This window comes from Rhinopithecus bieti, unplaced genomic scaffold, assembly GCF_001698545.2.
Source record: "Rhinopithecus bieti isolate Rb0 unplaced genomic scaffold, ASM169854v2 scaffold_1467, whole genome shotgun sequence".
Taxonomy (NCBI): Eukaryota; Metazoa; Chordata; class Mammalia; order Primates; family Cercopithecidae; genus Rhinopithecus; species Rhinopithecus bieti.
Window position 1 is genome coordinate 3444788 of NW_016803692.1, and position 25178 is coordinate 3469965.

Here is a 25178-nt window from a genome sequence, read left to right on the forward strand (position 1 = left end):
CCTAGTGGGTGCTGATATTTCTATTTCATTTTATAGTAGATAATTTGATGATTTATTATATTAAAGATTTTCTATTAGAAATGTTCAGGAAAAGTAGGTCTGAGTTTATTAGATAATTTTTGGCTTAAGTATTAAAATTAATAAGTGTACTTTTTAGGTTAAATTAAAAATTTCACAGATTAAACAATAGACTTTTATTCTGAGACTGTGTCTCCGTCTGTTGCCCAGGCTGGAGTGCTGGTTCACTGCAGCCTCAAACACCTGGGCTAAGTGATCCTCCTACCTCCCAAGTAGCTGGGACTGCAGGCTCATGCCACCAGGGCCAGCTAATTTTTATTTATTATTTTTTAATTTTTTTTAGAGACAGAGTCTCACTCTGTTGCCTAGGCTGGTCTCAAACCCTTGAGCTCAAGCGATTCTCCTACCTCAGCCTCCCAAAGTGCTGGGATTACAGGCATGAGCTAACACACCCAGCCAACAGTAGACTTTTTCATGAAGAATGGTAAAGTAGGATTTACTGTATAAATACCTTTTAAAAGATCACTCAAACATAATCTTTTGTAATTAATGGAATTATGTACTGAACTGTCCTGCTTAAATCTTTTTCAGTCATTTAAAAATTTAGTAAAAGCATAAGTTATTCCAGTATCATTTATAACATACTGTACTAATTGAAACATTTTGTTGTTTTGCTGTTGCTGTTGCTGTTGCTGTTGTTGTTGTTGTTGTTGTTGTTGTTGTCTGAGACAGAGTCTCACTCTGTTGCCCAGGCTGGAGAGCAGTGGTGCAAACATGACTCACGGCAACCTCGACCTCCTGGGCTCAAGTGATCCCTCTGCTTCAGCCTCCCAAGTAGCTGGGACTATAATCACATACCACCATGCCTGGCTAATTTTCAAATTATTTGTAGAGACAGGGTCTCACTTTATTGCCCAGGCTGGTCTCAAACTCCTGGGCTCAAGGGATCCTCCTGCCTCAGCCTACAAAAGTGCTGGGACTATAGCTGTGAGCCACCACACTTGGTGAAAATATTCATATTTTTATTGGGTTGCATTTTTCAATATCTTTCCTAGTAGATTCATTATGAGATTTTTCTTTATATAATTCAATGGTTGGTGTATTTTTATGTTGTTCTTGGTTTGATTGAAATTCAATATTTTGAAATTATTTAATAGAACTAAACAAATCGTATATTTGGTTTTTTATTTTTGACAAAAGAATAAACCACATTAATCTTATCACCTGCATTCACATATACTTTGATCCAGCTGTAAAACTGTTTTGTGTGTGGTCTCTGTAGGGTCCAGTGGGGGAACAAGGAGAGAGAGGAGAGCCTGGAGCAGAGGGATATAAGGTAATTGCAAGTTATACCCCTTACTTCTGAATTTAAATAGGGTCCTCTGTGTTTCTATTCCATTTCAAGTGAAAATAAGCATTATTGAGATAATTAGTAATGTCTTATGTTTTTAATCCTAGAAGAAACGTCTTTCTACGTTCTGTTCCTCCTTCCTAGAATCATCTTTGTCTTTTCCCACTTCTGCTTTTTCTCATCATTCAGATCTCATGTTACCCCTGAGAGGCCTTCTCTAACTGCCCTATCTAAAATAGATCTAGAACAATCAATCACTCTGGACCATAATACTCAACTTCCTTCATGACATTTTGTGCTATATCATCTTGTCACCTTTTAAATATATTCGTTTCTTTGTTTATTGTTTGTCTTCCTCCACCAAAATGTAGGATCCATGAGAATAAAATCTTGTCTCTCGTTTTCATCATTATACCCCCAGTTTCTAGAACACAAAGTTCCTGGTATATAGTAGGAATTCAATAAAGAGGTGTCAAATAGATGGCTAAATACCTTTATATTCTCAAGGCTTAAGTCAATTATTACCCTCTTCCATTCCTGAGATGGATATTATATGACCAACTTAGCTAAAATTAGACTGTGTGTAGAATTAAGTCATTTTTTAGAATCACATTTGTTTTGAGGATGTTCTGTATTCCTGCCTTATATCTCTTCCCTCTCTATTTACATTGTCAATTGCTTTACAGAGTTAGAGGTTGTCTCCTGTCTCCCTACTGTTCCTGTCTTATTCCTTTGCTCATAGCATTTTCTATTTGCCTGTAATATTATGTAATCTTTGCTTATGTAAATCCTTTATAATTTCACTCAAGTTTCCTTTTCCCCTGACCCACTAACGGTAATCTTGCTCTCTCCTATAGTCCTGTAATAGTATTATTTATTTAAGTCATTCAACACAAACATTTTACAATCTTCTGTTGCTATTCTTTTTTTGCTAATTATTTTTAATGTATAGGTGTCTTAGCTCCTCCACTTTGCATATGTCTTCTTTCTTTCTTGTGCAGTGTCTAGTTCTAATCCCTGTACATAATAAGTTTTAATAATGAATTGATGAGTTAATTGATCTGATACATCTCTCTGTCAAGGTAATATTTCTGTGGTCATGTCTGAAATGCAGATTTATATTACCCAAACTAAATGGACAAGATGATAGATAGATAACTGTCATTAATAAGTTGATTTTTCTCAAGCCAGAGGAATCTGAAAAATTAACTTTCACTCCCTAAAACTCTCTTTGAAGCAGATGTTGAGAATAGTTCTAAATGTTTCTGAAATTGTTGCGATTACCATTTGTTTTTCTGTTTTCAAAGAAACATTTTTAGCAGGTTATATGTGTTCTGTTTCCAATTTACATAACATTTGTATCTACAAGTATTTCCTAACCCAAGGAATTAAGTGGATTTATTTGAAATTTAATTTTCTCTGAGTTGAGAAGCCAACCCAACTGCTTCCAGCATAATTTGAGAAGCCTCTTAAAGTTCCTCAGCTTTTTCTGTGCGTGACTTCCTCACACAGTCTCAGGAAAACCAGGTTCTTGCAATATCTCATTTTGGCTTCTACCAGCTACAGAACATTCAGTAGCTAAATCAGTATATTTACCAGCAAATGAGCAGTTAACTATTCGCTTGAAAGGAGACAAGAATTTCCACACTTGGCTAGCTGAAGAAAAGCCCTGCCAGCGTTATTCTGGACAGTCATTCACTTTTCCCTAGGTTCACTGTCTAATCTACTTCTCCTTCCCTTTGCTTGTATACCCCTGATTAAGTTTTCAACTGTAGATGTTTTATAAACTAGTTTGATCCATGTCTTCCTTTCTGTCTTATTTCTTCCTAAGTCCTTAGTCTTTAGGGATCGTTTTATGTATTGGTGATTCTATGCTAAACACTTAGCCATCTTGTGCCAGACAACCATGCTACTTGTATTGCTTAGCTCAGAATCATGAAATATCCAACTTTCTCCCTTGCCAAGTTTTCTCCTAGCACAAGTTTGATTTATACAGAGGAACCGTGCTTTATTTAGAATTAGGTTATCTTGTTATAGCTTCAGCTGGTATTTTAAAATGTTTACTTTTCTATATGGATATTGTCTACGCTGATTTCCCTCTGCTAAACTGATGGTTAGCATTATCACCAAGCTTCTTTATTAGGATAAAATACATGTAATGTAAAATTTACCATTTTAACCATTTTAAACTTTACAACTCAGTGACATTTAGCACATTCACACTGTGTGCAGTGGAGGAAAATATCTTTTCTTCTATCCTTCTGAATTCTTGGCTGGGGACCCTGTGACAAAAGGCAGATTGACAAGAGAAAAGCATACAGATTAATTTCATATAAATTTTATGTAATGTGGAAGCCTTTGTAAAAAAATAAAGCTCCAAAGAAACAGTTAAACCTGAATGTTTTTATGCTAGATTTGATGAGGAAGTCTTGGAAGAATGTAATAGGCCAAAGGTATGAGCTAAGATTAGTAAACTGGGGAAAACTGAGCAAGGACTGTTCATTCAGATTATTCTCTGTGTCCCTTCGGTTTTGGAGATAAGGATGCTCTTTTCCTCCACGTATAGGGAGGGCACCTCTCACATGAGTGTCTTATGACCTGCATCAAAGGAAGGTAAGAAAGTCCTTTCTGCACATGCTATCCCTCAGATTCCTTCAGCTTAAAATATTCAATATTCCAAGATGCCATATTTTGGGGTAGTGTGTCTTGAACTCCATCATGTGAAACCATCACCATTGTATAGTTCCAAACATTTTCAACACTTCCAAAAGCAAGCCCCATACCCATCAAGCAGTCACCCCCTATTCCCCTGAGACCCTGGAAACCACTTTTCTCTTTGTCTCTGGATTTGTGTATTCCGGATATTTCATATAAATAGAATCATACAACATACAGCCTTTTGTGTCTGGCCTCTTTCACTTAGCGTAATGTTTAAAAAGTTCATCCATGTTATAAAATATATCAATGTTTTATTCTCTTTATGACTGAATAATCACCTGGCTTTAAAAAAAAAAAATGTTTATACTCGCAAACATCTTTGACCAAAGTCAAGGGTCCTGCTCATTATTATTAATGAATACTTACTTGTACTGACACACTTTATGTGTTTTGTATGATAACATTTCTAAAAACCGTGTCCCTGGGCCAGGCACAGTGGCTCACGCCTGTAATCCTAGCACTTTGGGAGACCAAGGTGGGCAGATCATGGGGTCAGGAGATCAAGACCATCCTGGCCAACATGGTGAAACCTCATCTCTACTAAAATACAAAAAATTAGCTGGGTGTGGTGGCACTCACCTGTAGTCCCAGCTACTTGGGAGGCTGAGGAGGGAGAATCACTTGAACCTGGGAGGCAGAGTTGCAATAAGCCAATATTGTGCCACCGCACTCCAGCCTGGCAACAGAGCAAGACTCCATCTAACAAAAAACAACAACAACAACAGCAAAAAGAAACAAAAACTATGTCTCTCGTTATTAAGCTTGTATTTGAGTGTCTGCCATGGGCCAGGAGACGAGCTAGGGGCCATGGATATTACATTGGACATCCCAGGCACAATCTCTGTCCCCATGGACATCATATACATAAAAAGCATGGGGAATAAGAACATTTAATCAGTATAAAAATAAACTTAGTGAATTTTAGCTATAAAATATGTAGTTATTTCATGTTATTTCATAAAAGGAAAAACAATTATAGCTGTCATCCTGCAAACTAAAACTATATATCACATAGATCAAGATAAATTTATTTGAGGGGAGAGCTTGAGAGCCAGAGGACATGGAGGGAATAAATGTATTATCCTGGCAACAGTCACTTTTTAAAGGTATAAATGGAAACATTTTACTTAAAGGTATAAATGGAAACATAAATATCCAAGATTAACTGAAGTTAAACTTAGGAGAGATGAAGTCCCAGAAATACTTTGAATAAATTATATTGCATCTCAAAGTTCTTTTTGCGGGGGAAGTGGGAGCAGGTTGGCAATAGTCATAGAATTTTTACACACAATAAAATAACTAAATCCCAACTTGGCCTTTACTCCTTAGCATCAGACATACATATCTAAATAGCTGTTAGACATCATCACAGGCACCTCAAACTCAATAAGTGCCAAACCATAGTACCTCATCCTTTCCAAATTTGATCTGATCTTCCTCTTGTTATGTCCTCGGTTCAGTGAATAGTATCACCAGCCATTTAGATGTCTAAGCCAGTAGATGAATCCTCTGTCTCTCTCTCTCTCTCTCTCTCTCTCCCTCCCTCTCCCTGTCTCTTTCTCTCTCTCCCTCTCTCTGTCTGTCTCTCTCTCTCAATCTCTCTTTCTCTCACTCACTCACTCTATCTCTATGAATCTCTTTTTCTTCCCCATACCCCTACTCATCTCTCACAGTCAGCCACTTCTTTTGGTTCTTAAATGTTTCTGGGATCTAGCTACTTTGTCCTACTTTAGTTCAGGCTCTCATCATTTTTTGCCAAAATTATTTCAATAGCTTCCCAACTAGACTCCCTGTCTCCAGTCATAGCCCTCTCAGATCCATTTTCTGTCTAACATGTTCTGTCAGATGCATCCCTTTATTTGCCATGCTGTTCCTTGCCAGAATGTCCTCACTTTACTGCCCGGAACACTCATTCTTCAAGATTGAACTTACCATTTCTCTTATAAAATGTTTTGTAAGTTCCTTTGGCCATTCAACTCATCCCGCCACTAATATTATCTGACAAATTCCATCACTTTCCATAACCTCTCCTGCATAATTTTGTAATAACATTTTCTATGGCATATTGGATTTTTACAATTACAAAAAAATGGTCATAATCAATTTTTGGAGTGATAGAATGGACCAAAGTAGTTTTAATGAAACTCTTAGAATGCAGGTTTGTCTTGGTGAGATTTACATTCATACTTCACAAAGCCAGGAGAGGCAGTTGGCTATTCTATGATCATTCTGAAAATATTTCTGTAAAACTACATACAGGGATGGTGGAAAAGCCATAATTTGGCATGATAGTTTCGAGTTTTGTAGTTTGCTCATATTCTCACTCTCACTTCAGCTCCAGCTATTCACCAGCCACTTCCTTCCTGAATCCTGTTTGATAAGTGACCTTCAAGTAGTCATATTTACTTATACCACACTCCCCCTTGATTGGCCAGATTCTGTTAATTGCTGGCTGTGCTCATGTTTTGCTAAGGGTCATGTGTGATCGTGGTTTCTACTTTAGTGTGGCCATGTGCTATATAGAAGCTTTCCAGACTAGCCTTTCTCTCTTGCCACTGTTCACTTCCTTAAACAGGTTTCATTTCCTTTATCAGGAAGTTGACACTTAAACCAAAAACATTTGCCTCAGAATGCAAACAAAGAAGCCTTCAATTAACTTTTCTGTAAGAATAAATATTGTTAACCTATGTATGCAATCTCATCTTCTAGCCCAGGAGATGGGACTGATAACTCTTTCGTAAGGCATTCTTTCTGTAATATACAGAAAATAGGAAGAAAGAAATCTGATTTAGTAGAACAGTAGGAAAAGGGATAAAAGAGATTACATGCAGAATTCTTCCTGTGTAACTCTCATCTGACATGCTTCTGGGTTGTTGCTAGTTTCTGTTTACACACTTGAAAAGGGAAATGTGGTAGGCCAGCATTCCTTCTTAAGAGAATTAAGGTGATGATGGATTGCCGAATGTCAGTCATGTGGTGTTTCTTGGTATTATAGTAATACCTCCCAGTGACTGCTCCCAGTCTTCAGCCCAGTAAATCTACCGTCCAAATAATTATGAATTTAGTTTGTAAAAATGGAGACCATAGTACACTTTCAGAGAAGGAAGAGATTGAAAAAGAAATGTATACAACAATAGGTATGTAATTTTCTCAGTTCTAGAGACCAGAAATCCAAACTCAAGGGATCAACAGGGTCACACTCCCTCTAGAGGCTCTAGGGCCACACTCCTGCCTCCTCCAGTTTCTGGTGGCTGTCAGCATTCCTAGGACTGCCTCTCCCCAGTCTCTGCCTGTGTTTTCACCTGGCCTTCTCCTCTGTTGTCTGTTTCAGTGTACCTCTGTGTCACTTATGCTCTTTAGCGGATTTAGGGCCCACATGGATAATCCAGGATAATCTTATCTTGAGATCCTTAAGTTAATGACATCTGCAAAGACCCTTTTTCCAAACAAGATCACATTCACAGGTTCTGGGGATTAGGACATAGACACACATTTGGGAGGCCACCATTCAACCTGCTATGTTAATTCACAAGCTATGTTAGTTCACAAGAAAGAAAGAAAAAGAAAGAAAGAGAGAGAGAAAGAAAGAAAGAAAGAAAGAAAGAAAGAAAGAAAGAAAGAAAGAAAGAAAGAAAGAAAGAAGGAAGAAAGGAAGGAAGGAAGGAAGGAAGGAAGGAAGGAAGGAAGGAAGGAAGGAAGGAAGGAAAGAAAAGAGAGAAAGAGAGAAAGAGAGAAAGAGAGAAGGAAGGAAGGAAGGAAGGAAGGAAGGAAGGAAAACCCTAAGTTGTTCTCAGTCACCATAATATCCAACAGCTATTATGTTCTTTTCTACTTCTAAGAAGAATCATAATCTCTATGACATTTAAGTTGAGCTTTGCAACACTTTGCTACCATTTTAAGTGATAGTATCCTATTCTCTTAAGTCACATGTCTCTACTTACTCTAATAATGTAATCTTTTCTATTTCTAGGGCCATGTGGGTGTACCAGGACTAAGAGGTGCCACTGGACAACAAGGTCCCCCAGTATGTTTGAAAGCATTATTTCTAAAAAATAACATTAATATAACTTATTTGGTCTCGCTTCATATGTGATTTTTATTTTGGTTTCTACTAAAGGGCGAGCCAGGTGACCAGGGTGAACAAGGACTAAAAGGAGAGAGAGGATCTGAAGTAAGTTGAAATTATTTAAGACAATTTGAGATTTATTGTTAGCAATTTTAGAAAGCAGGAGCACAAGGAGTTGCTATTTATTGTAATTCAAATTATCATTTATCACTGTAGAATATGGATCACTGTGGGCCTCTAAATAGGGTGTTTTTCAGTAATTGTGCTAATACAAAATTATTGTTTGAGTCATTTGTTTTGACTATTATCCAAATTTTTCTTTTCCAAAAGCCTATTCTAACTTTGTGAAAATTGCCTAAGTTGTCTCAAATTAATACTATCTTCTTGAGGTTTCAAACAGAAATACCAACAAACCTTAAAACTAGTATTATAAGGTAAAAAAAAAAAAAATCAGTCAAACGTATATGATTGTTGTAGAAAGCATTAAAGAGAAAATCATTAAATGGATAATTGTTAAAGCATGGTAAGGAAGACTTTGTTCAGGACTATTACGATAGGTACAGTGACCACTGCAATGGGATTTTGCAGTGGGGAAGAGAGATTGGACTCAACACCAAATATAGCATAGGCAAGTAGGAATTTATAACAAAGGAGCAGATTGAGTATGAATGAATGGAAAGTTACTTAAAAGGAAACACCAGGGGCAAGGGGAATTTTGGTTAAACTGACCTAACAAGAATTTTGCTGAAGACGGGCCAAGGTGATCAGACATCAACTGTGGGATAATCAGACATCAACTGAGGGATGGTAGAGGATGAGGAACCCAGTTAGATATCAAATAGCAAGAGTCATCAGATAGCAAGGGTGAAGGTTCTTGCTAAACCAACTTGGCAGGGTTCATTGCTAAAACTGGATTTTACAAGGAAGTACACGGAGGGCCTAGAAGGTTCAGGAGCCTTACTAAAGTTTGACCAAGCAAAGAATCATTGTCATAGGATAAGAGAGGAAAAAGTAGTTTGACTATGTGACACAGGCTCATAATTGATTTAAAAGTTGTTTTTTCATAAGGCAAATCAAATATTTATCAAGCAAACTAAAAATCTGTTGGTTTACTGAATTTAGTCTTCTCTTTCCATGTGGCCAGATAGACATTGCCTCAACCTTACGTAGCAAGCAACTTTGTCATTTGCACCTTCTATACATTGCTGCCCTGTTTTTCAGGCATCCTGACTTCACATGCTATTGATTTCAAATTAAATTCTTAAGAAAATGCACTCTACTATTAATAATAAATTTGATGAGAATGGATAAAAAGTGATGATTTCAAGATTGTGTTTCTCCTGATTTGTTAAGCAGCCTTCACCCATACTTGTGTTTTCCACTTATGGGAGTAAGTAATAAAATGGGATTGAATCAGATATGTTAAATAGGCATTCACTTACCTAGAACCCATTTTGAATAGTCTTAGCATCTATTCGGTAACTTTCTGTTAGGTTCCCTAATAAATAATATTAATAAATAAAAATATCCTATTGAAGATAAGCCTAAACAAGAAAAAAAAAGCAGAGAAAGAAGATAGGTAAGTCATTCACTTAGAATTTTTAGTACCCAAATTGGAAAAAGTCATGGAAAACACTGGGAACCTAGAATACTGTTGCTGCTACTTCCTTACATTTGTAGTAAGTGCCTAAGAATTCAAGTTCTGTCCAACATTTGATCCTAAAATGTCTACTTTTTACAATTAATACTTTCATATTTACAGGCTTTCTTTTTCCGTCTTGAGAAATCTCGGGAGTAAGACATTTTCTGATGCTTATTAGTATATGTTAAAGTTATGCTAATGAATATCAAATACTCTTATTAGTCAACTGCCTCTCTAGCCTATGTGGTCAGCTCTCCCTGTGTGTTGGAGCTAAAAGGTGCTAAGAAGCCATAGTTTAAATTCTGTATAATCCAGGAGAGCTAGTTCTTTCCTACTTTGGGTAATGCTGGCATACAACCCAAGGGCACATTTAAAAGCCTCTTAGAATTTAAAATAGTATTAATTGCTACAAGAATAATGACTGTATTTATTCACTAGGGATACCTTCAGTGGCCAGATGGGTCATGTCCAATTGCTGTCATCTTGTTTTTGCAAAGCTTTAAATTTATTTTTTAGACTTGGAAATGGCCCTTTAAAATTATCTGGATAACCCTCTCAATTTTCAGATGAAGAAATTAAAATCTCAGAGAGATTATGAGTTACCTAAAATCACAGAACTAATTAGCAACAGAAGCAACACTAGAAACATTATTTCCTAGTTCCTGTTATTATGCAGAAGCCTATTACTTGTAATCTTTTAAAAATTAAGTAAAATATGATTAATTTAACCTAACCAACCAATTCATTCATTGGGCATAAGACTGTGGGCAGCTATAAAGAAAAATTTAGAGCAAGCCAAAACTAATTGAAGAACCATTTTTTAAAAGACTTTTGTAATGCAAATGTGAGTTAACTGTCCTATAATGACTCTCAAAGACCAAGACTCAAGCCAAAATCTTTGTTCTCCCAAAACAAAATTCCAGATTTCAATGAATTGAAATTTCTTGGTTAAAAAAGAGAATAATTTTGCTTACCTCTCTAAATCTATTTTGCTTTATAAAGCTGCCTTCTTAAAGAGTGTTAGAACTAGTGAAGTATCTAGATAACTGTCCTTCAGCCTCATTTAAACAAACAAACAAAAAACAAGAGTTTGTGTTAACATTGCATATTAAAAAATATTTCCCTCATCAAAATAATTAGACTACGTTCTCTAGTATTCTGTGAGCCAGCACAGTCCCAGTGAACAGAAGTCTTTTAAAATGGATCTGATTTCAAATGGGCCACTATACATATTTTCAGTGCTGGCCAGGCTAAAAGAAAGTGCAGTTTTATATGTACTGTAAATCTAATCCATTGACTGCCTTTAACTCCATCCACTCAAATATCCTACATTTGATTTACAGTTTTCCCAATCACTCTCTTCTCAAATTTGAAGTTACAGATGGTAGGGAAGGCGGGTGGAAAATAAGTTTAGTCTTCAGTCATCATCTGTTCACACTAGTGTCCCCTGAAATGCACATCATCCCTTTTGGCCCACAGTTGCTATCATCTCACCATGTTGGCATCTACCTTGGCCCTCCTGCCAGAAGTACTTTGACCTATGCTGGCATGTGCAGCTATTTGCTCATCTCAGGTCCAAGACCTCCTCAGGCCTCTCAGGGCCATCTTCTGTTCTTGGCCACATATAAATAACCTTCTCTGCTCCCCATACCATACAGGGTACTTGGAGGACTCAGAAAAACATTCTTAATCCCACTGTCCTAGACATCTCAGGCAGAGACTTTTACTCTATATATTTTATGTAGACTTCTCAATGAGGACATTGGTCTCCCTAGGTATCATCTTTGTGCCCAGATCCCCAAACTTGTCTGGGAGCATTAGTATTTCTGTCCACCCTAAGAAAGACTCAAGGTCAGGCCAGGCACGGTGGCTTGTGCCTGTAATTCCAGCATTTTGGGAGGCCTAGGCAGGCAGATCACCTGAGGTTAGGAGTTCGAGACCAGCCTGGCCAACAAGATGAAACTCCGTCTCTACTAAAAATACAAAGATTAGCTGGGTGTGGTGGTGCATGCCTGTGATCCCAGCTACTTGGGAGGCTGAGGCAGGAGAATCACTTGAACCTGGGAGGTGGAGGTTGCCGTAAGCTGAGATCAAGCCACTGTACTCCAGCCTGGGTGTCTCAAAAAAAAAAAGAGAAAAAAAGACTAAGGGCAAGATGAGGGGCAAGGGGCTCTTTTCAGAGATTGCTGTCAGTGTCTAACAGTCCTGCTTCTCTTTTGCTTCTTCTTTTCCCTTTCCCTGACTTGAGGATCCTTATCCCCTTTCATGGGAAAACTCTCTGTCAACATTATTATTATTATCTCACTCATTATTATTATTATTATTTTAATATTGTTCCTTTAATAGCACTAAATTTATGATTTGAGTCTTTAATAACAAACGTTGGTTTTTCAACTCAAAGGTAGACTTTTAATATTTAAGAAATCAGGCTTTTTGTGTTTAAGAAACATGATTTTGAAACTGCAAAATATATTTTTTTCAAACTGTTACCCCACATGAGTTTCAATTGGCTATTTTGAAATTCAAAAGCAAGGGAAACAGTCTATTTTGAAACAATCGAAAGTATAGAACAGTATATCTCGTTGCATAAAAAAGAAATACTGTAAAGGAAAAAACACACTGATTAACATAAATTGCATATTATGGTTCATATGCTATTTAGGAAGTATTCAAGAAGACTGAAATCACAACTTTTTTCCACTATTTAAAATAGCCTTTGTTTATTTTGCTTTTTTATTGGGTTAGGAAAAACATATTTTATTTATAGGGATCATATGCGCTAGAAATGTATATACTTTAATTAAACCCAGGTCACCAACTATCCCATTTTCTGGTTTTCTCATCTTTAGAAACATTTTGCATTAGTGACTTCTAAGACAAGTACAATAGTTTTCAAAGTTGGAAGTACAATCCATGATCCTTATATCTCCCCATTATCAAATCCTGCAAAAGTTGGATTTTTATCTCTTAGAGAAGATGCTCTTTTTCTCTGTGAAAACATACTATTTCTTCATAAAATCTTTAAACTCATTGTCAAAAAACGTAACATCTTTTGAAGTTGTTTCTCTGTTGTTGTTGTTAAACTGAATCTTTAGCACAATTTGTCTTCAAAATTGAATGATTTAACATCCCATTTTAGTGGGATTATCCTGTTTGTGAGAACTGATGATGATTTCTGAGAAATGTGTCTGGTAATGACAACATGATTCTTTTTCTTATTTGTGAACCAAGTCACTCTTTTCCACATTTTCTTCTTTAAATACTTTTAGAATGTCATCAGAACAATGGCATGATTTGTAAGAGCAATGTTCCTAACTATCCTGGCAGACCCATTACTGCTGAATCAATTATGATTTAAAACATCTCACACATGGAAAAACAAACAGTTCCGTGGGAAATAAATATCTTTTCCTTGAATCACAAGTATGCTCTTCTCTGTTCTTCCAGAGAAGCACATTTTAGGCTATCAGTTCATGTTCCTCTTACCACATTGTAAGTGCCTTGCAAGGAGGAACTTTGCCTTTGGCTTCCAAGCACATGACAGAGTCCCTGATACATGATACTCAGTAAATGTTTACTGATAACATTTACTGATACTAAATGTTTAAGTAAATAGGTAGCATTTTCAAAAGGAGATCAAGGCCCTTCCTGAAAGTAGGGACATTTATTAAATAATCTATTCAGGTCCCTTTTAGAAGTACAATTTAAATTCTTAAATCATATAATTTAGAGCTACAAGGAAATTACTAGATGATCTTGTCAAAGTTTCTCATTTTCAGATGAAGAAGCTGACTCCCAGGAAAATTAAATGGCAACCTCAATGATATACGACTAGTTCGTGCTAGTTCTTGCTGCAGCATCCACGTGTCAGTGTTCTTTTCTATGGCTTCAGTTTAAGTAAGTTTATTACAGTCAATTGACAACTGTGCTTTCCATTTTTAGGGTCATAAGGGGAAAAAAGGAGCTCCTGGTCCTTCTGGGAAAGCTGGGATTCCTGTAAGTAACAGGCCTCTTTCATCTTTCTTGCTTATCTAAATAGAACTGGCAACTTTAGCAAGCAGAAAAGTTTGGGGCCAATTATGTCATCATGTTGGATAAATCAGATTGTCTTAAAAAAAATTTAAACCCATGCTGGAACACAGAGGGAACAAATATGACCATTAACTCAAACCCAAGCTTGCTGTTTCAATATAAGTCCCTTCAGTTGAAGGATGCTATTTTCCTGTGTTATGAAGTCCTCCTGGTGGACTCATGCTTCTGACGGTGAACCACTGAAAAACAGAGAACTTAAAATCATAATGAAATGAATGGTGACAAAGACCAGAGATCTTCAAGCATAATTAAAATGGCATGAGCTAGATTTTAATTAGAGGACTCAGCCTCTCATTCTCTAGACAAATAAAAAGTCTTAGAAAAAAAATAATCTTTTCATCACAGACAAAGATTAACTTTTACCTCACCATCAGTTTCCTCTCCTGACCAGGTAGATAAAAGTGTTGACTGGCTCTTCAGCAAAGACTTCTACTGGTGTCCCCTAGCCAAGGATTAGATGCCTGCTTTGGGTGACCTGTATTGGCTTGAAAAAAAAAAATAGAGAAAATGAATGTAAATTATAAGCACATTCAGATCAGAGATCCTTGAATATGAAATTCAGTTGCCCAAGGGTAGAAACAAAATGTTCAGACCTTGCTTCAGTCATGCAATTGTCTGATTCAAAGTGGCAACTAATTAGCCATAATTTATTTCTCGGGAAAATAACACAATATAAGGTTTGGCAGATGGGAAATGATAGCCTCTGTCCTAAGATGACGGGTGCATATAGCTGATCTTTTCTCCACAATTATATAAAATATTGGTTGACACAATAAGAAACACCAGAGAATTACACTAAGGCCCAAAAAGTTACACAGTAAATTGCTGATTAGCTTGGCATTTTTGTTTGGGGAACGTTTAAAGGCTTTTAAACTTTTAAAGTTATCTGTTGAATCCAAATATTAAATCATTAAGGAATCCAGGAAACAGGAAAATTTGTCCTAGAACAGAATATTAAAATGTAAACTTCTCCAACTCAATAAATAAAAAAGTATTTGTCATCTTAACATCTTTTCAGCATCTCTACAATCCAAATAATTTTTAATTATCAAGGGACTTCAAGGCCTACCTGGACCAAAAGGCATACAAGGATACCATGGAGCAGATGGCATTTCGGGAAACCCTGGAAAAGTTGGGCCACCAGGAAAACAGGGACTTCCTGTGAGTAGTATGGGTATCTCTTTGCTCATTATTTCTTATGCATGTATCTCCTTGCTAGACTATAGATATTTTGGCTATCTCTTTTAGCTTTGGCATTGGCTCAGATTAAGCCAATTCATTTCTCTAATAGCTATTATGCAGTTGTATTTAGGATTTCCAGGAACTGTTAGCAGGTACATTCTCTTCAGTATTTTATATCTAATAACTCATAGTATTAATAAGTCATGCCATTTTAAAAATATAAAAGCTGTTAAAGAAGAACTATAAAGAAGTAAAAACTTAAGGACTACACAACCTGGCTGTACTTTGAGTTCATCAAATGTTTTAAGCCACCTTTGGAACATTTAGGTCTTGGCAGTAACTCAAGGTAGGTTCTGTGAAAAATCATTTTCCCTTTACTTTTATAGCCTCAGTATTTTACAAGAATTGTGTGAATATTTTATCTGTGTTCATCTAATTCATTCATTGCAATAGGTCCATCAGCTGTCTGTCTTCTGATGTATAATTCTTCATGCTGTATATTAACTACATTTTAACTACCAGAAGAACTTTTGGTAGAATAGCAAACCCATGTCTAGAATATGTGTCTACCCCTGTGAGGACAATCACAGCTAGCTCAAACTGATCGCCTAAGGAGCACTGCTGTGTTGGGAGCTCAGTGTCAGCCTCTACTTTTAGCAGGTTTGGCAGTCACCAGGGGTGGTAGCCAAATCAGCCTTGGTGAAGAAAAGTCCACATTGTTGGATTTGTGCCAGTGGACTCATTGAGCAACCACCATGATTATTTTGGGAAAAAAGTAATGCAATCATGTAGATTCACTTTTATATTTATACAGATTTCTATCTTATGTATTTGAATTTAAAATTTAATTTGAAATTTAAAATCATATTTTGTCTTTGCTTAGCCATTTTCCTGCTTTCCTTCCCTAATGTCATCCTAATTGAGACATTTTGCCCCAGGTTGTTTTACTTTACACATTAGAAGAATTAGAAAATTAACCACATACTTATAAGAATACAGTAAAACTTACCCTTTTAAATTTCTGCTATTTGGATATGGTTACCTATTGATTTGTTGTTCTTTTCTTAGGTAATAAGTCAATTCTATTGTTTATTCAAATCTAGTATGGTGCTATGCCTAAACTTAAATACAAATTAATTTTCTTTTTCACTAAATGAGTTATCTCATTTGTTTAAAAAAATGAAATGATGACAACCAGTAAAATTATTTCACTAATAAATATCCAGTCAGATTCTCTGAAAATATGAATACTGTTAAGAAGTCTTAACATGGTTTCTATTTGTTTTGGAAGAAACAGGTTATGGCCTAGAAAACTTGAACAGTCAGGTTGAAGTTTTTAATTAAAATAAGTATTGTATAGACTTTTGCTAGTAGTATCAGTCTGGTTAAAAGAGATTCATTTGAAATCCCAGTCTTATAGGGAGCTCATGCACTGGGCCTCCATCTTCATGCTAATCTCCATACTAACCATGTGATAGTCTTATAACGAGACTGTGAAATGTTAAAACTACAACAGTAAAACCCTTTGAATTGGTTTGAGAGTCTGTATTTTTGTGGATTAAGTTTTACTGGGAAATATTATAGTGAATCTTGTCCTATTACTTTGAATAAGATTTTTGAGAATTCAAACAAGGAAAACCACATGTGAAAATATGTCATATTTGTTGCTGCTATACACAAGTATAATCATGGAGGTGGGGTGGATGGGCCCAGTAGTTTATAAGGCTAAATAGTGAGTTGTTAAAGTACTTGTAATAGCAAATAAATTTATTTGATAACAAATTGGTAGTAATTAACTTATTAATTAATAGGACCAGGAAGTCATTTGTTCTCAGGCTAAAATACGACTAATCCAGATATTAGTTCCCTATGTGGATAATAGAAATCAGTATCCTACATATGGGTTTAAGAAAAATTTCAGATATTCAGCTTATGAGATACTCATCAGGACATTAGTGACACATCAAAGTCATTAATTACTTTTTACTCGGGTCATTTAATGGTTCATTATGACAAACAACTTCTTTCTAGCAACATGTAATACCTAGAGATCCCTCAGGAAGGACAGAAAATTTCATGGAATGAAAACATTGATATGGATTATAAAATTACGGATGATTTTCTCTTGAGATCAGATATTATGGAAATCTGAATTGCTGCTTATACATTTTGTCTGTGCTTTCTGGACCTGCTAGGGCCCAGTTTCAATATATGACTTTTTATTTAGGAAAATTGCAATGTGGCACTGATTATCTGTTGCTTGTTTCTAGCAAGAAAATAGATGTTTTCTAACAACTCTATATTTTTCTTCAATATTGAGGTAATATTTAAAGGACAGTAATTTAATGGCTAAGAGGAAGCCAATACAAAAATACTGAGTTAACACAAATAAAATGTTGATTCCATTCAATACCACTCTAAACCTTATTCCTAGAATCTGTCATGCTAGTTTTATTTGCTGTGTCGGCAAAGGCTCATGCCTGTAATCGAAACACTGGCTTTATCTAGAATACACAAGAATGAAGGGGTCTTAAGGCCAGATGATGAAACTATTTGCATTCTAGAACCCAAATAGGACTTTGAGATACCAACACGTCTGACTGGTTTTAAAGAAAAATCTTCTCTGGCTAACCAAAGCAGAAAACGAATTATAAGATAGAGACTGGGTTGCTGACAGAATCAGCTAAAAAGCTTGAAATCCAGGGTCAGAAAACAGTCTGAAATTAAGGATTTCTTGCAACAGAACACCCCAAGCAAGGAGTAGTCTAGTTAGGATGCCACCAATGACATTGGCACCAGTCAACTTGGCCACCATTGGACTCTCAGTGCCAATGCTACTGTGTTATGAATAATTTCTAAACTGTCATGCATCTTCATGCCACTTTTTCAAGATTCAAAGACCTGAATGAGATTGTCTAGTAATTTGACCTAAGTCACCTGCCAGAGTCCTGGATGCCAAAGGAGGCAAAAAAAAAAGTCTTTCAACTTTGGCTTCTTTTGTTTTGTTTTTTTATTTTTTTAAGGTTTTCCACTCTCTCTCTCTTTGTCTTTCACCTTAGGTACAGAGTTGTTGGGATAATCATATTAATGAATTTATGGCATATTATCATCCTTCAGTTTTTTCGTGGACCTACTCTTAGGCTGACTTCTTTTCATCCCTACTCTCATTCTCCTCTCCCTAAAATAGCCCACTATTTTATAATTTTTAAAGTATATTTTTATCTTTATGTGTTCTTCCAAAATATACTACTGGTTTTATGCATATCTTTAATTATGGAAATGATATGAGGCCATTCTGCATCTTTTTTTTCACTTACCACTGGGATTTAAAGATACATTCATATTGCTATAGGTATATCAGCTCTCTCTCTCTTCTGATGTATAATTCGTGCTGTGTATCAACTGCATTTCAACTGCAAGAAGAACTTTTGGTAGAATAGCAAATCTATGTCTAGAATATGTGTCTACCCCTGTGAGAACAATTGCAGCTATTATAGCTCCAACTCATCTCCCAGGGAGCATTGCCCTGTTGGGAGCTCAGTGTTGGCCTCTACTTTGGCAGTCACCAAGGGTGGTAGCCAGATCAACCTTGGTGAAGAAAAGTCCACATTGTTGGATTTGTGCCAGTGGGCCCATTGAGCAACCACCATGATTAGTATGGAAAAATGTTGACTAATACCCAGTAAAGGTCCATCTTGTTTACCTGACTATTGAGAACCTACTCTATAGAGGACGCTCTCTGTTAAGGATCTACATGGAATATAATTAACTCTATATTGATTCCATTTTGAAAAGTTCATCTAAATTTATCTTCCTCGGACCTTCTTATCATTAGCCTTTCAAACCCATTATTTCCAAGTGCTTGACCAGCTAGCCAAACTCTTAGCCAGTGCTCTCTGAATTAGTGTAGATGAATATCTCAAGCCATCTCTCCTTCTAACTATAGTATTGCTTCAAGTTCTACCTACTGGAAAGAGTTCACCTTACTAACATCTTTCAAGCTCTAATGCAGCCTGAAGCTGTACACTTCTGGCTGATGTTGACAATCAATGTAGATCTATCCAAAAATCAGGCCTGAGGTTTTTCCTCCTTCATTAACTGGTAAAGGAAATTCTCTAGGAAAGTTGAAGGAGCAATGTCAAAGCAATGGGAACAGGTGTCATGGAAATCTGAATTGCCTGCTTAGACATTTTTCTGTGCTTTCTAGACCTGCTAGGGCCCAGTTTCAATACATGCCATTTTGATTTAAGAGTAGTATGCTAGGGTATACATTCAATTTCACGGTTCAGTGGATTCAATTATTACCCAGTTCATAATGGGAAAAACAGAGAACAAAGAGCATAGCCATTTGACATTCCAGGTTCAGTCATTCAGTTTCAATCAGAGCAAGCTCATAGCTGTATTCCAAAGGGTAAATTGCATTTGACAGAGAGGGCATGGCCTGTCTCCAAAATCTTATGGATATAAGCAGGGTTTCTCTTATGGAAGATTACCAAAGGGCCCATATGGCATCTACCAGCTACAGAGCCTTCTGATATAATTAGAGTTTCTCAGTCATGAGGTACAAATATTAATAGCATTGTAACTTACATCCTGAATCTGCTGCAGAGTCTTTTCTGACTTCAGGGTTCACTCAAAACTGGCAACCTGGAAAAATACTTGAATAGACATTTCTCCAAAGAAGATTTACAAATGACCAGTAATCCCATGGAAAGATGTATAACATCACTACCATTAGGGAAATGCAAATCAAAAACAAAATGAGATATCACATCACACATGTTAGGATGCTATTATAAAACAAACATAAACAAACAAAAACAGAAAATAACAAGTGTTGGCAAGATGGTGGAGAAATTAGAACACAAGCACATTGCTGTTGGGAATGTAAAATGACACAATACTGTAAAAACCAGTATGGTAGTTCCTCAGAAAATTAAACATTGAATTACCATATAACCCAGCAAGTCCACTTCTGGGTATATATGCAAAAGAACTGAAAGCAGGAATGTAAAGGATTTTTTAAAATAAATTTTATTGTATAAATTTAAGATGTACAGTAAGAAGTTATGGGATACATATAGATAGTATAAAGATTACTAGAGTGAAGCAAATTAACATATTCATCATTGAAAGTATTTTTACACCAATGTTCATAGCAGCATTATGCATAATAGTAGAAACAACCCAAATGTCTATCAGTGATTGAAGGAATAAACAAAATGTGATGTACAATGGAATATTTTTCAGCCTTAAAAAGGAATGAAAGTCTGACACACTATAACATGAATGAGACTTGAAGGACATTATACTAAATGAAACAAACCAGACACAATAGGATGAATATTGTGATCTCATTTATATGAAAGACCTGTGATGCTGGCAAACCCCAAAACTGTGGCTCAGCCAGGGAGTGTTTTTTTCTTCCAGGAAGACAGGAAATAATTCAGGAGGGAGCTGACAGAGTAAAGTGAAGGCAAAGAGTATTAGGTTGTTCTTGCACTGCTATAAAGAAATACCTGGGACTGGGTGATTTATAAAGGACAGAGGTTTAATTGGCTTATAGTTCTTCAGACTTTACAAGAAGCATGGTGCTGGAATCTATTCAGCTTTTAAGGAGGCTAGAAGGTGAAGTGGGGACAGACACATCCCATGGCGAAAGCAGTAACAAGCAAGAGAGAGAAAGAGTGAGAGTGGAGGGAGTGTTGCCATGTACTTTTAAATAACTACATCTTGTGAGAACTCACTATCATAAAGACAGCACCAAGCCATGAGGATTCACCCCATGATCCAAACAACTCTCCAAGCCCCCACCTCCTGCATTGGGGATTACAATTCAAGGATTTGGGCAGGGCCAAATAACCAAACTATATCAGAAAGCAAGTTTATCAGTGCAACAGAGTATAGGAAAATGGCTGCTCCATAGATAGAGCAAGGCCACCCCATAGGCAGAGTAGCCCTAATAGATTGCTGGCTAGCGGTATTTATAGCTACTACTTAATTATATGCTAAATAAGGGGCAGGTTATTTGTGAATTTTCTAGAAAAGGGATGGGGCACTCCCAGAACCAAGGAAGGGTTCCCCTCCCCTCTTAAACCATATAGGGTAACTTCCAAGCATTGCCATGACATTTTTAAACAGTCATGGTGCTAGTGGGAGTGTCTTTTAGCATCCTTATATGTTGTATTTAGTGTATAATGAGCACTGACAGCAACTAGAAGTCACTTTTTTCACTATTTTGGTTTTAGCTGTATTTGGTTGGTTTCTTTACTGCACCCTATTTTAACCAGATCCTGTTTTGATCAGCAGGGTCATAGCCAATGCTTGGAAAACAAGTGCTGCTGACCTCCTACGTCACTTAGAATAATCAAATTCAGAGAGACAGAAAGAAAAATGGGGTTGCCAGGGTTTGGTAGAAGGGGGTAATGGAGAGTTATTGTTCAATGGGTACAGAGTTTCAGTTAAAGAAGATAAAAGTTCTGTAGATAAATGGTAGTGACAGTTGTACAATAATGTAAATGTACTAATGCCACTGAAATGCATACTTAAAAATGGTTAAAATGATTTTATTTATGTGTGTGTGTGTGTGTGTGTATGTATATAGCCATCTCCACAATCAAAAAATGAAACAGCAACCTTACAGGTTACTAAGAAAATGGATTGGAGCAGAACACCCACATCTGATATAAGTTGACTCCAAAGTCCACAGAGGCTCACCAGAACTGTACCCCTTTTATTGTGATGGTCAGTCAGTGCAAAATACAACAATCTATCTCTACTTTGGCAGAGGTATCCTGATGTGCCCCCAAACCATTATTCCTGGAACTTCACCCATGAAACTGCCTTTTCAAAACTATGACAGTCAGAGAAATCTGACATAATTGACTCCATCTTGCTTCTGACCTCCAAGCTGTCCTTGATCATTTCTGGGCAAAGACCAAGCTAACTTTGGGAATAATTTAGTTTATATTTAACTTGAAAGCAAGAATGACAATAGTCCCACCTTAAAATTAACCCCTCCTTGCTCAGGGAATGAAAACTGCCTTGTAAGACTAATTAAAGCCCACAAGAATAGGATTATGGGAGAGACCTGAACTCTAGTAAGATGTAGGTTTAGTTTTCCTAATTCCTTGCTGCTCAGGAGTCATGTGGCCAGAGATTACAAGATAGGTGTAGTTTCTATAATCCCTACTACTCAGGAATTTTATGGCCAGATGTCACAAGATTTGTGACTTCCCCAATTGCTTCTATAGATAATATCACTATTGTAGAACATAATATTGAATTTTTTGAGATATCTTTCTGACTGACTCCACCAGACTCCTAAATCATGCATGACTCAACTGATCCTGTGGCCCCATCCAGAGGGAGACTCAGAACACAAAGACAGTTTTCCACGCCCCTGTGATTTCATCCCCAACCAATCAGCAGCACTCATTCCCTAGCTGCCTGCCCACCAAATTGTCCGTAAAAATCCTAGCCTTTAAGCCTTCAGGGAGACTGATTTGAATAATAACTCCAGTTCTCCCATGTGGGCCAGCCTTGCATCAATTAAACTCTACTGCAATGCTGCAGTCTCAGTGAATTTATTTTTGTCTGTGCAACAGGCAGGAAGAACCCATAGAGTGATTACACGCATTTATCAAGCCCCTGAACTTTTAAATTCTATCCTCTGCTACACCTTTAGGGTGCTTGTTCATTTCTACTCTCCAAGTCCAGTTTAATGGATCTGAATGATATTTTTTGAGATATCCAGACTATAAAGATATCTGCTCAGTCTGTTTTATGATAGAGAAGCAAATTGAGTTGGCGTAGCACTGAGGTAAGACAGGGAAGGGATACTGCTTTTCCTGCCACATGAAGGCAAGAAAACTGCTTCTGATTATCTTTACTGATAAGAATGTGAATAGGAAATATTTTTGCTAGGTCAGTAGCTGCTGTTGCCAGTGGCTATATGGTTTAGTAAAGATACCATATCAGAACCTGCAGCTGTAATTGGCATCATCCCCCAACCCATTAACTTTGTAATACACTACCAGTTTCTTCAGGTTTATCTGTTGTTTACTCTAGCCAAACACATGAGTAAAATGGATATGGAATATAGTAGGAATCACTACCCCTGTATCTTTCAGGCTTTTATGGCAATAATATGTACAATTTTCCACAGAGATGGGAGTAATATGTACAGTTTTTCACAAGGATGTGTTATTACATTAGATTTATTATTGGTGAGGAGGGGACAGGAAGGGATAGTTGTAGGAACATTCATTTGTGTCTTCCCATCTTACCATAGTAGTAGCCTTTATAGTTAGGAAGTTTAACTATGCTCTGAGATTGCAGGGGAGAAAAAAAAACTGAGCTCACAGTCTTTACTGGGCCCACTTGGAAAAGGAATTGGATCAAAACTCCATTTATCACTTGGCCCTCGTAAGCTTCCACTCTGACCACAGTGTTTATTTCCAGGGATTATCATCAGATTATAGCTCGTATCTTAACAGCTCTAGAAAGACTTGGAATTTGTCTTTTCCCAGTGTTCACTCACCTAGTAAATGACCATAGGTCTCTCTCAAGAATACTTAGGGGGCCGGGCGCGGTGGCTCAAGCCTGTAATCCCAGCACTTTGGGAGGCCGAGACGGGCGGATCACGAGGTCAGGAGATCGAGACCATCCTGGCCAACACAATGAAACCCCGTCTCTACTAAAATACAAAAAACTAGCCAAGCGAGGTGGCGGGCGCCTGTAGTCCCAGCTACTTGGGAGGCTGAGGCAGGAGAATGGCGTGAACCCGGGAGCCGGACCTTGCAGTGAGCTGAGACCCAGCCACTGCACCCCAGCATGGGTGACAGAGCAAGACTCCATCTCAAAAAAAAAAAAAAAAAAAAAGAATACTTAGGGGAGGAGTCGTAGTATACATCACTGACCACATTGCAGTGTTATTTTCTCGAAGAGAACCTACCTCCTTCTCAATTAAGGGATTCTGATCTAGGAACTGGCTTGAGTCTGAGAACTGAGTGAGAATACATGAATCCCAGGCACAAGGGCTTAAGTAAGATTCATATCTATAAGACCTACAATTTTTCCACCTGTGTGTTAATATATTCTAGTATGCTATGATATATTCAATTCCTATGGCTCCTGTGTTCAATTAACCATCACCACAGATCTGTGCAAGTCAAAACAGTCTGATTCTACTCCATCCTTGTAACTTATTGTGATAATTGCTCCTACCTTTTCTCTGATAGCAAAGCACTATGACCTGGATTATACCACTCAGGGATTCCAGTGTTCCCATTTATATCAGAGAACCTAATTCCAATGATATTTCTTAACTCTGTGGTAAAGAATGTTCTTTGAGCCCTTCCAGGGGCTGTGGTTAGAGGGTAGCTGATTCAATTGCAATAATAGAGTCATCTCCACATTTTCATCTTCCTGGGCCTTTGAACCCCTTTCTATTATGAGGGAAGTTGTAGCATTTCAGCCTCATTGAGTATAGGCCACAATTGAGTCCAGTCTTCAAACTGCCAGTCTACTGGACTATTAATGGTGTTCCCAGGCACTTGAGTAGGGACTGTCTCCACAAGCCAGGAAGGTTGAGTGGGATTAGAGGTTCAGAGTTCTTAGTCTTGCCCGTGTCTGTTCGAATGTCCCCATTTCTTATCCTGGGGTTCTTCTCTTTCTCCACCAGTGCTCTTATCTTAGCATAGAATCTGGCTAGTTGAAGATGTATTAATATGCAAATTCTGCAAGTCTTACAGTGGGTTGGGTCCTCAGTCATATCTGCCTTGTCACTACAGGGGACTTCATTCCTGTTCATACCCCTTTGGTAAGGCACTGGCCAACAGCTAGAGTAAAGGAGCCTGCTGGGTCGTAGAGCAGGGTGGAGATTGGATCTCAAAAGGCAAACAGATAAAATCCAGTCGACTTGTTTAAAAGTTCTCATTTATGCATGAGTCAATATCAGCAGTCCATTCCAATATTAGCACACCACATTTGGTGAACAAATCAGCCTGTTTTTGTATGGCCCATGAGCTAAAAATGGTTTTTACATTTTTTCAGTGGTAGAAAATAGAAATAAGAAAATGTTTTGTGAAAACATATGAAATTTGAAT

The 25178-nt window shown here is 37.1% G+C and overlaps 1 protein-coding gene across 1 annotated transcript in view; it reads left to right on the forward strand.

The window, feature by feature from the left end:
- Nucleotides 1-25178, forward strand: part of COL24A1 (collagen type XXIV alpha 1 chain) — a 411426-nt gene that overhangs the window by 318081 nt on the left and 68167 nt on the right. Inside the window, 5 exon segments of the mRNA XM_017850789.1 lie at nt 1301-1354; nt 8058-8111; nt 8205-8258; nt 13738-13791; nt 14941-15048. Coding sequence (XP_017706278.1) covers nt 1301-1354; nt 8058-8111; nt 8205-8258; nt 13738-13791; nt 14941-15048 — 324 coding nt within the window.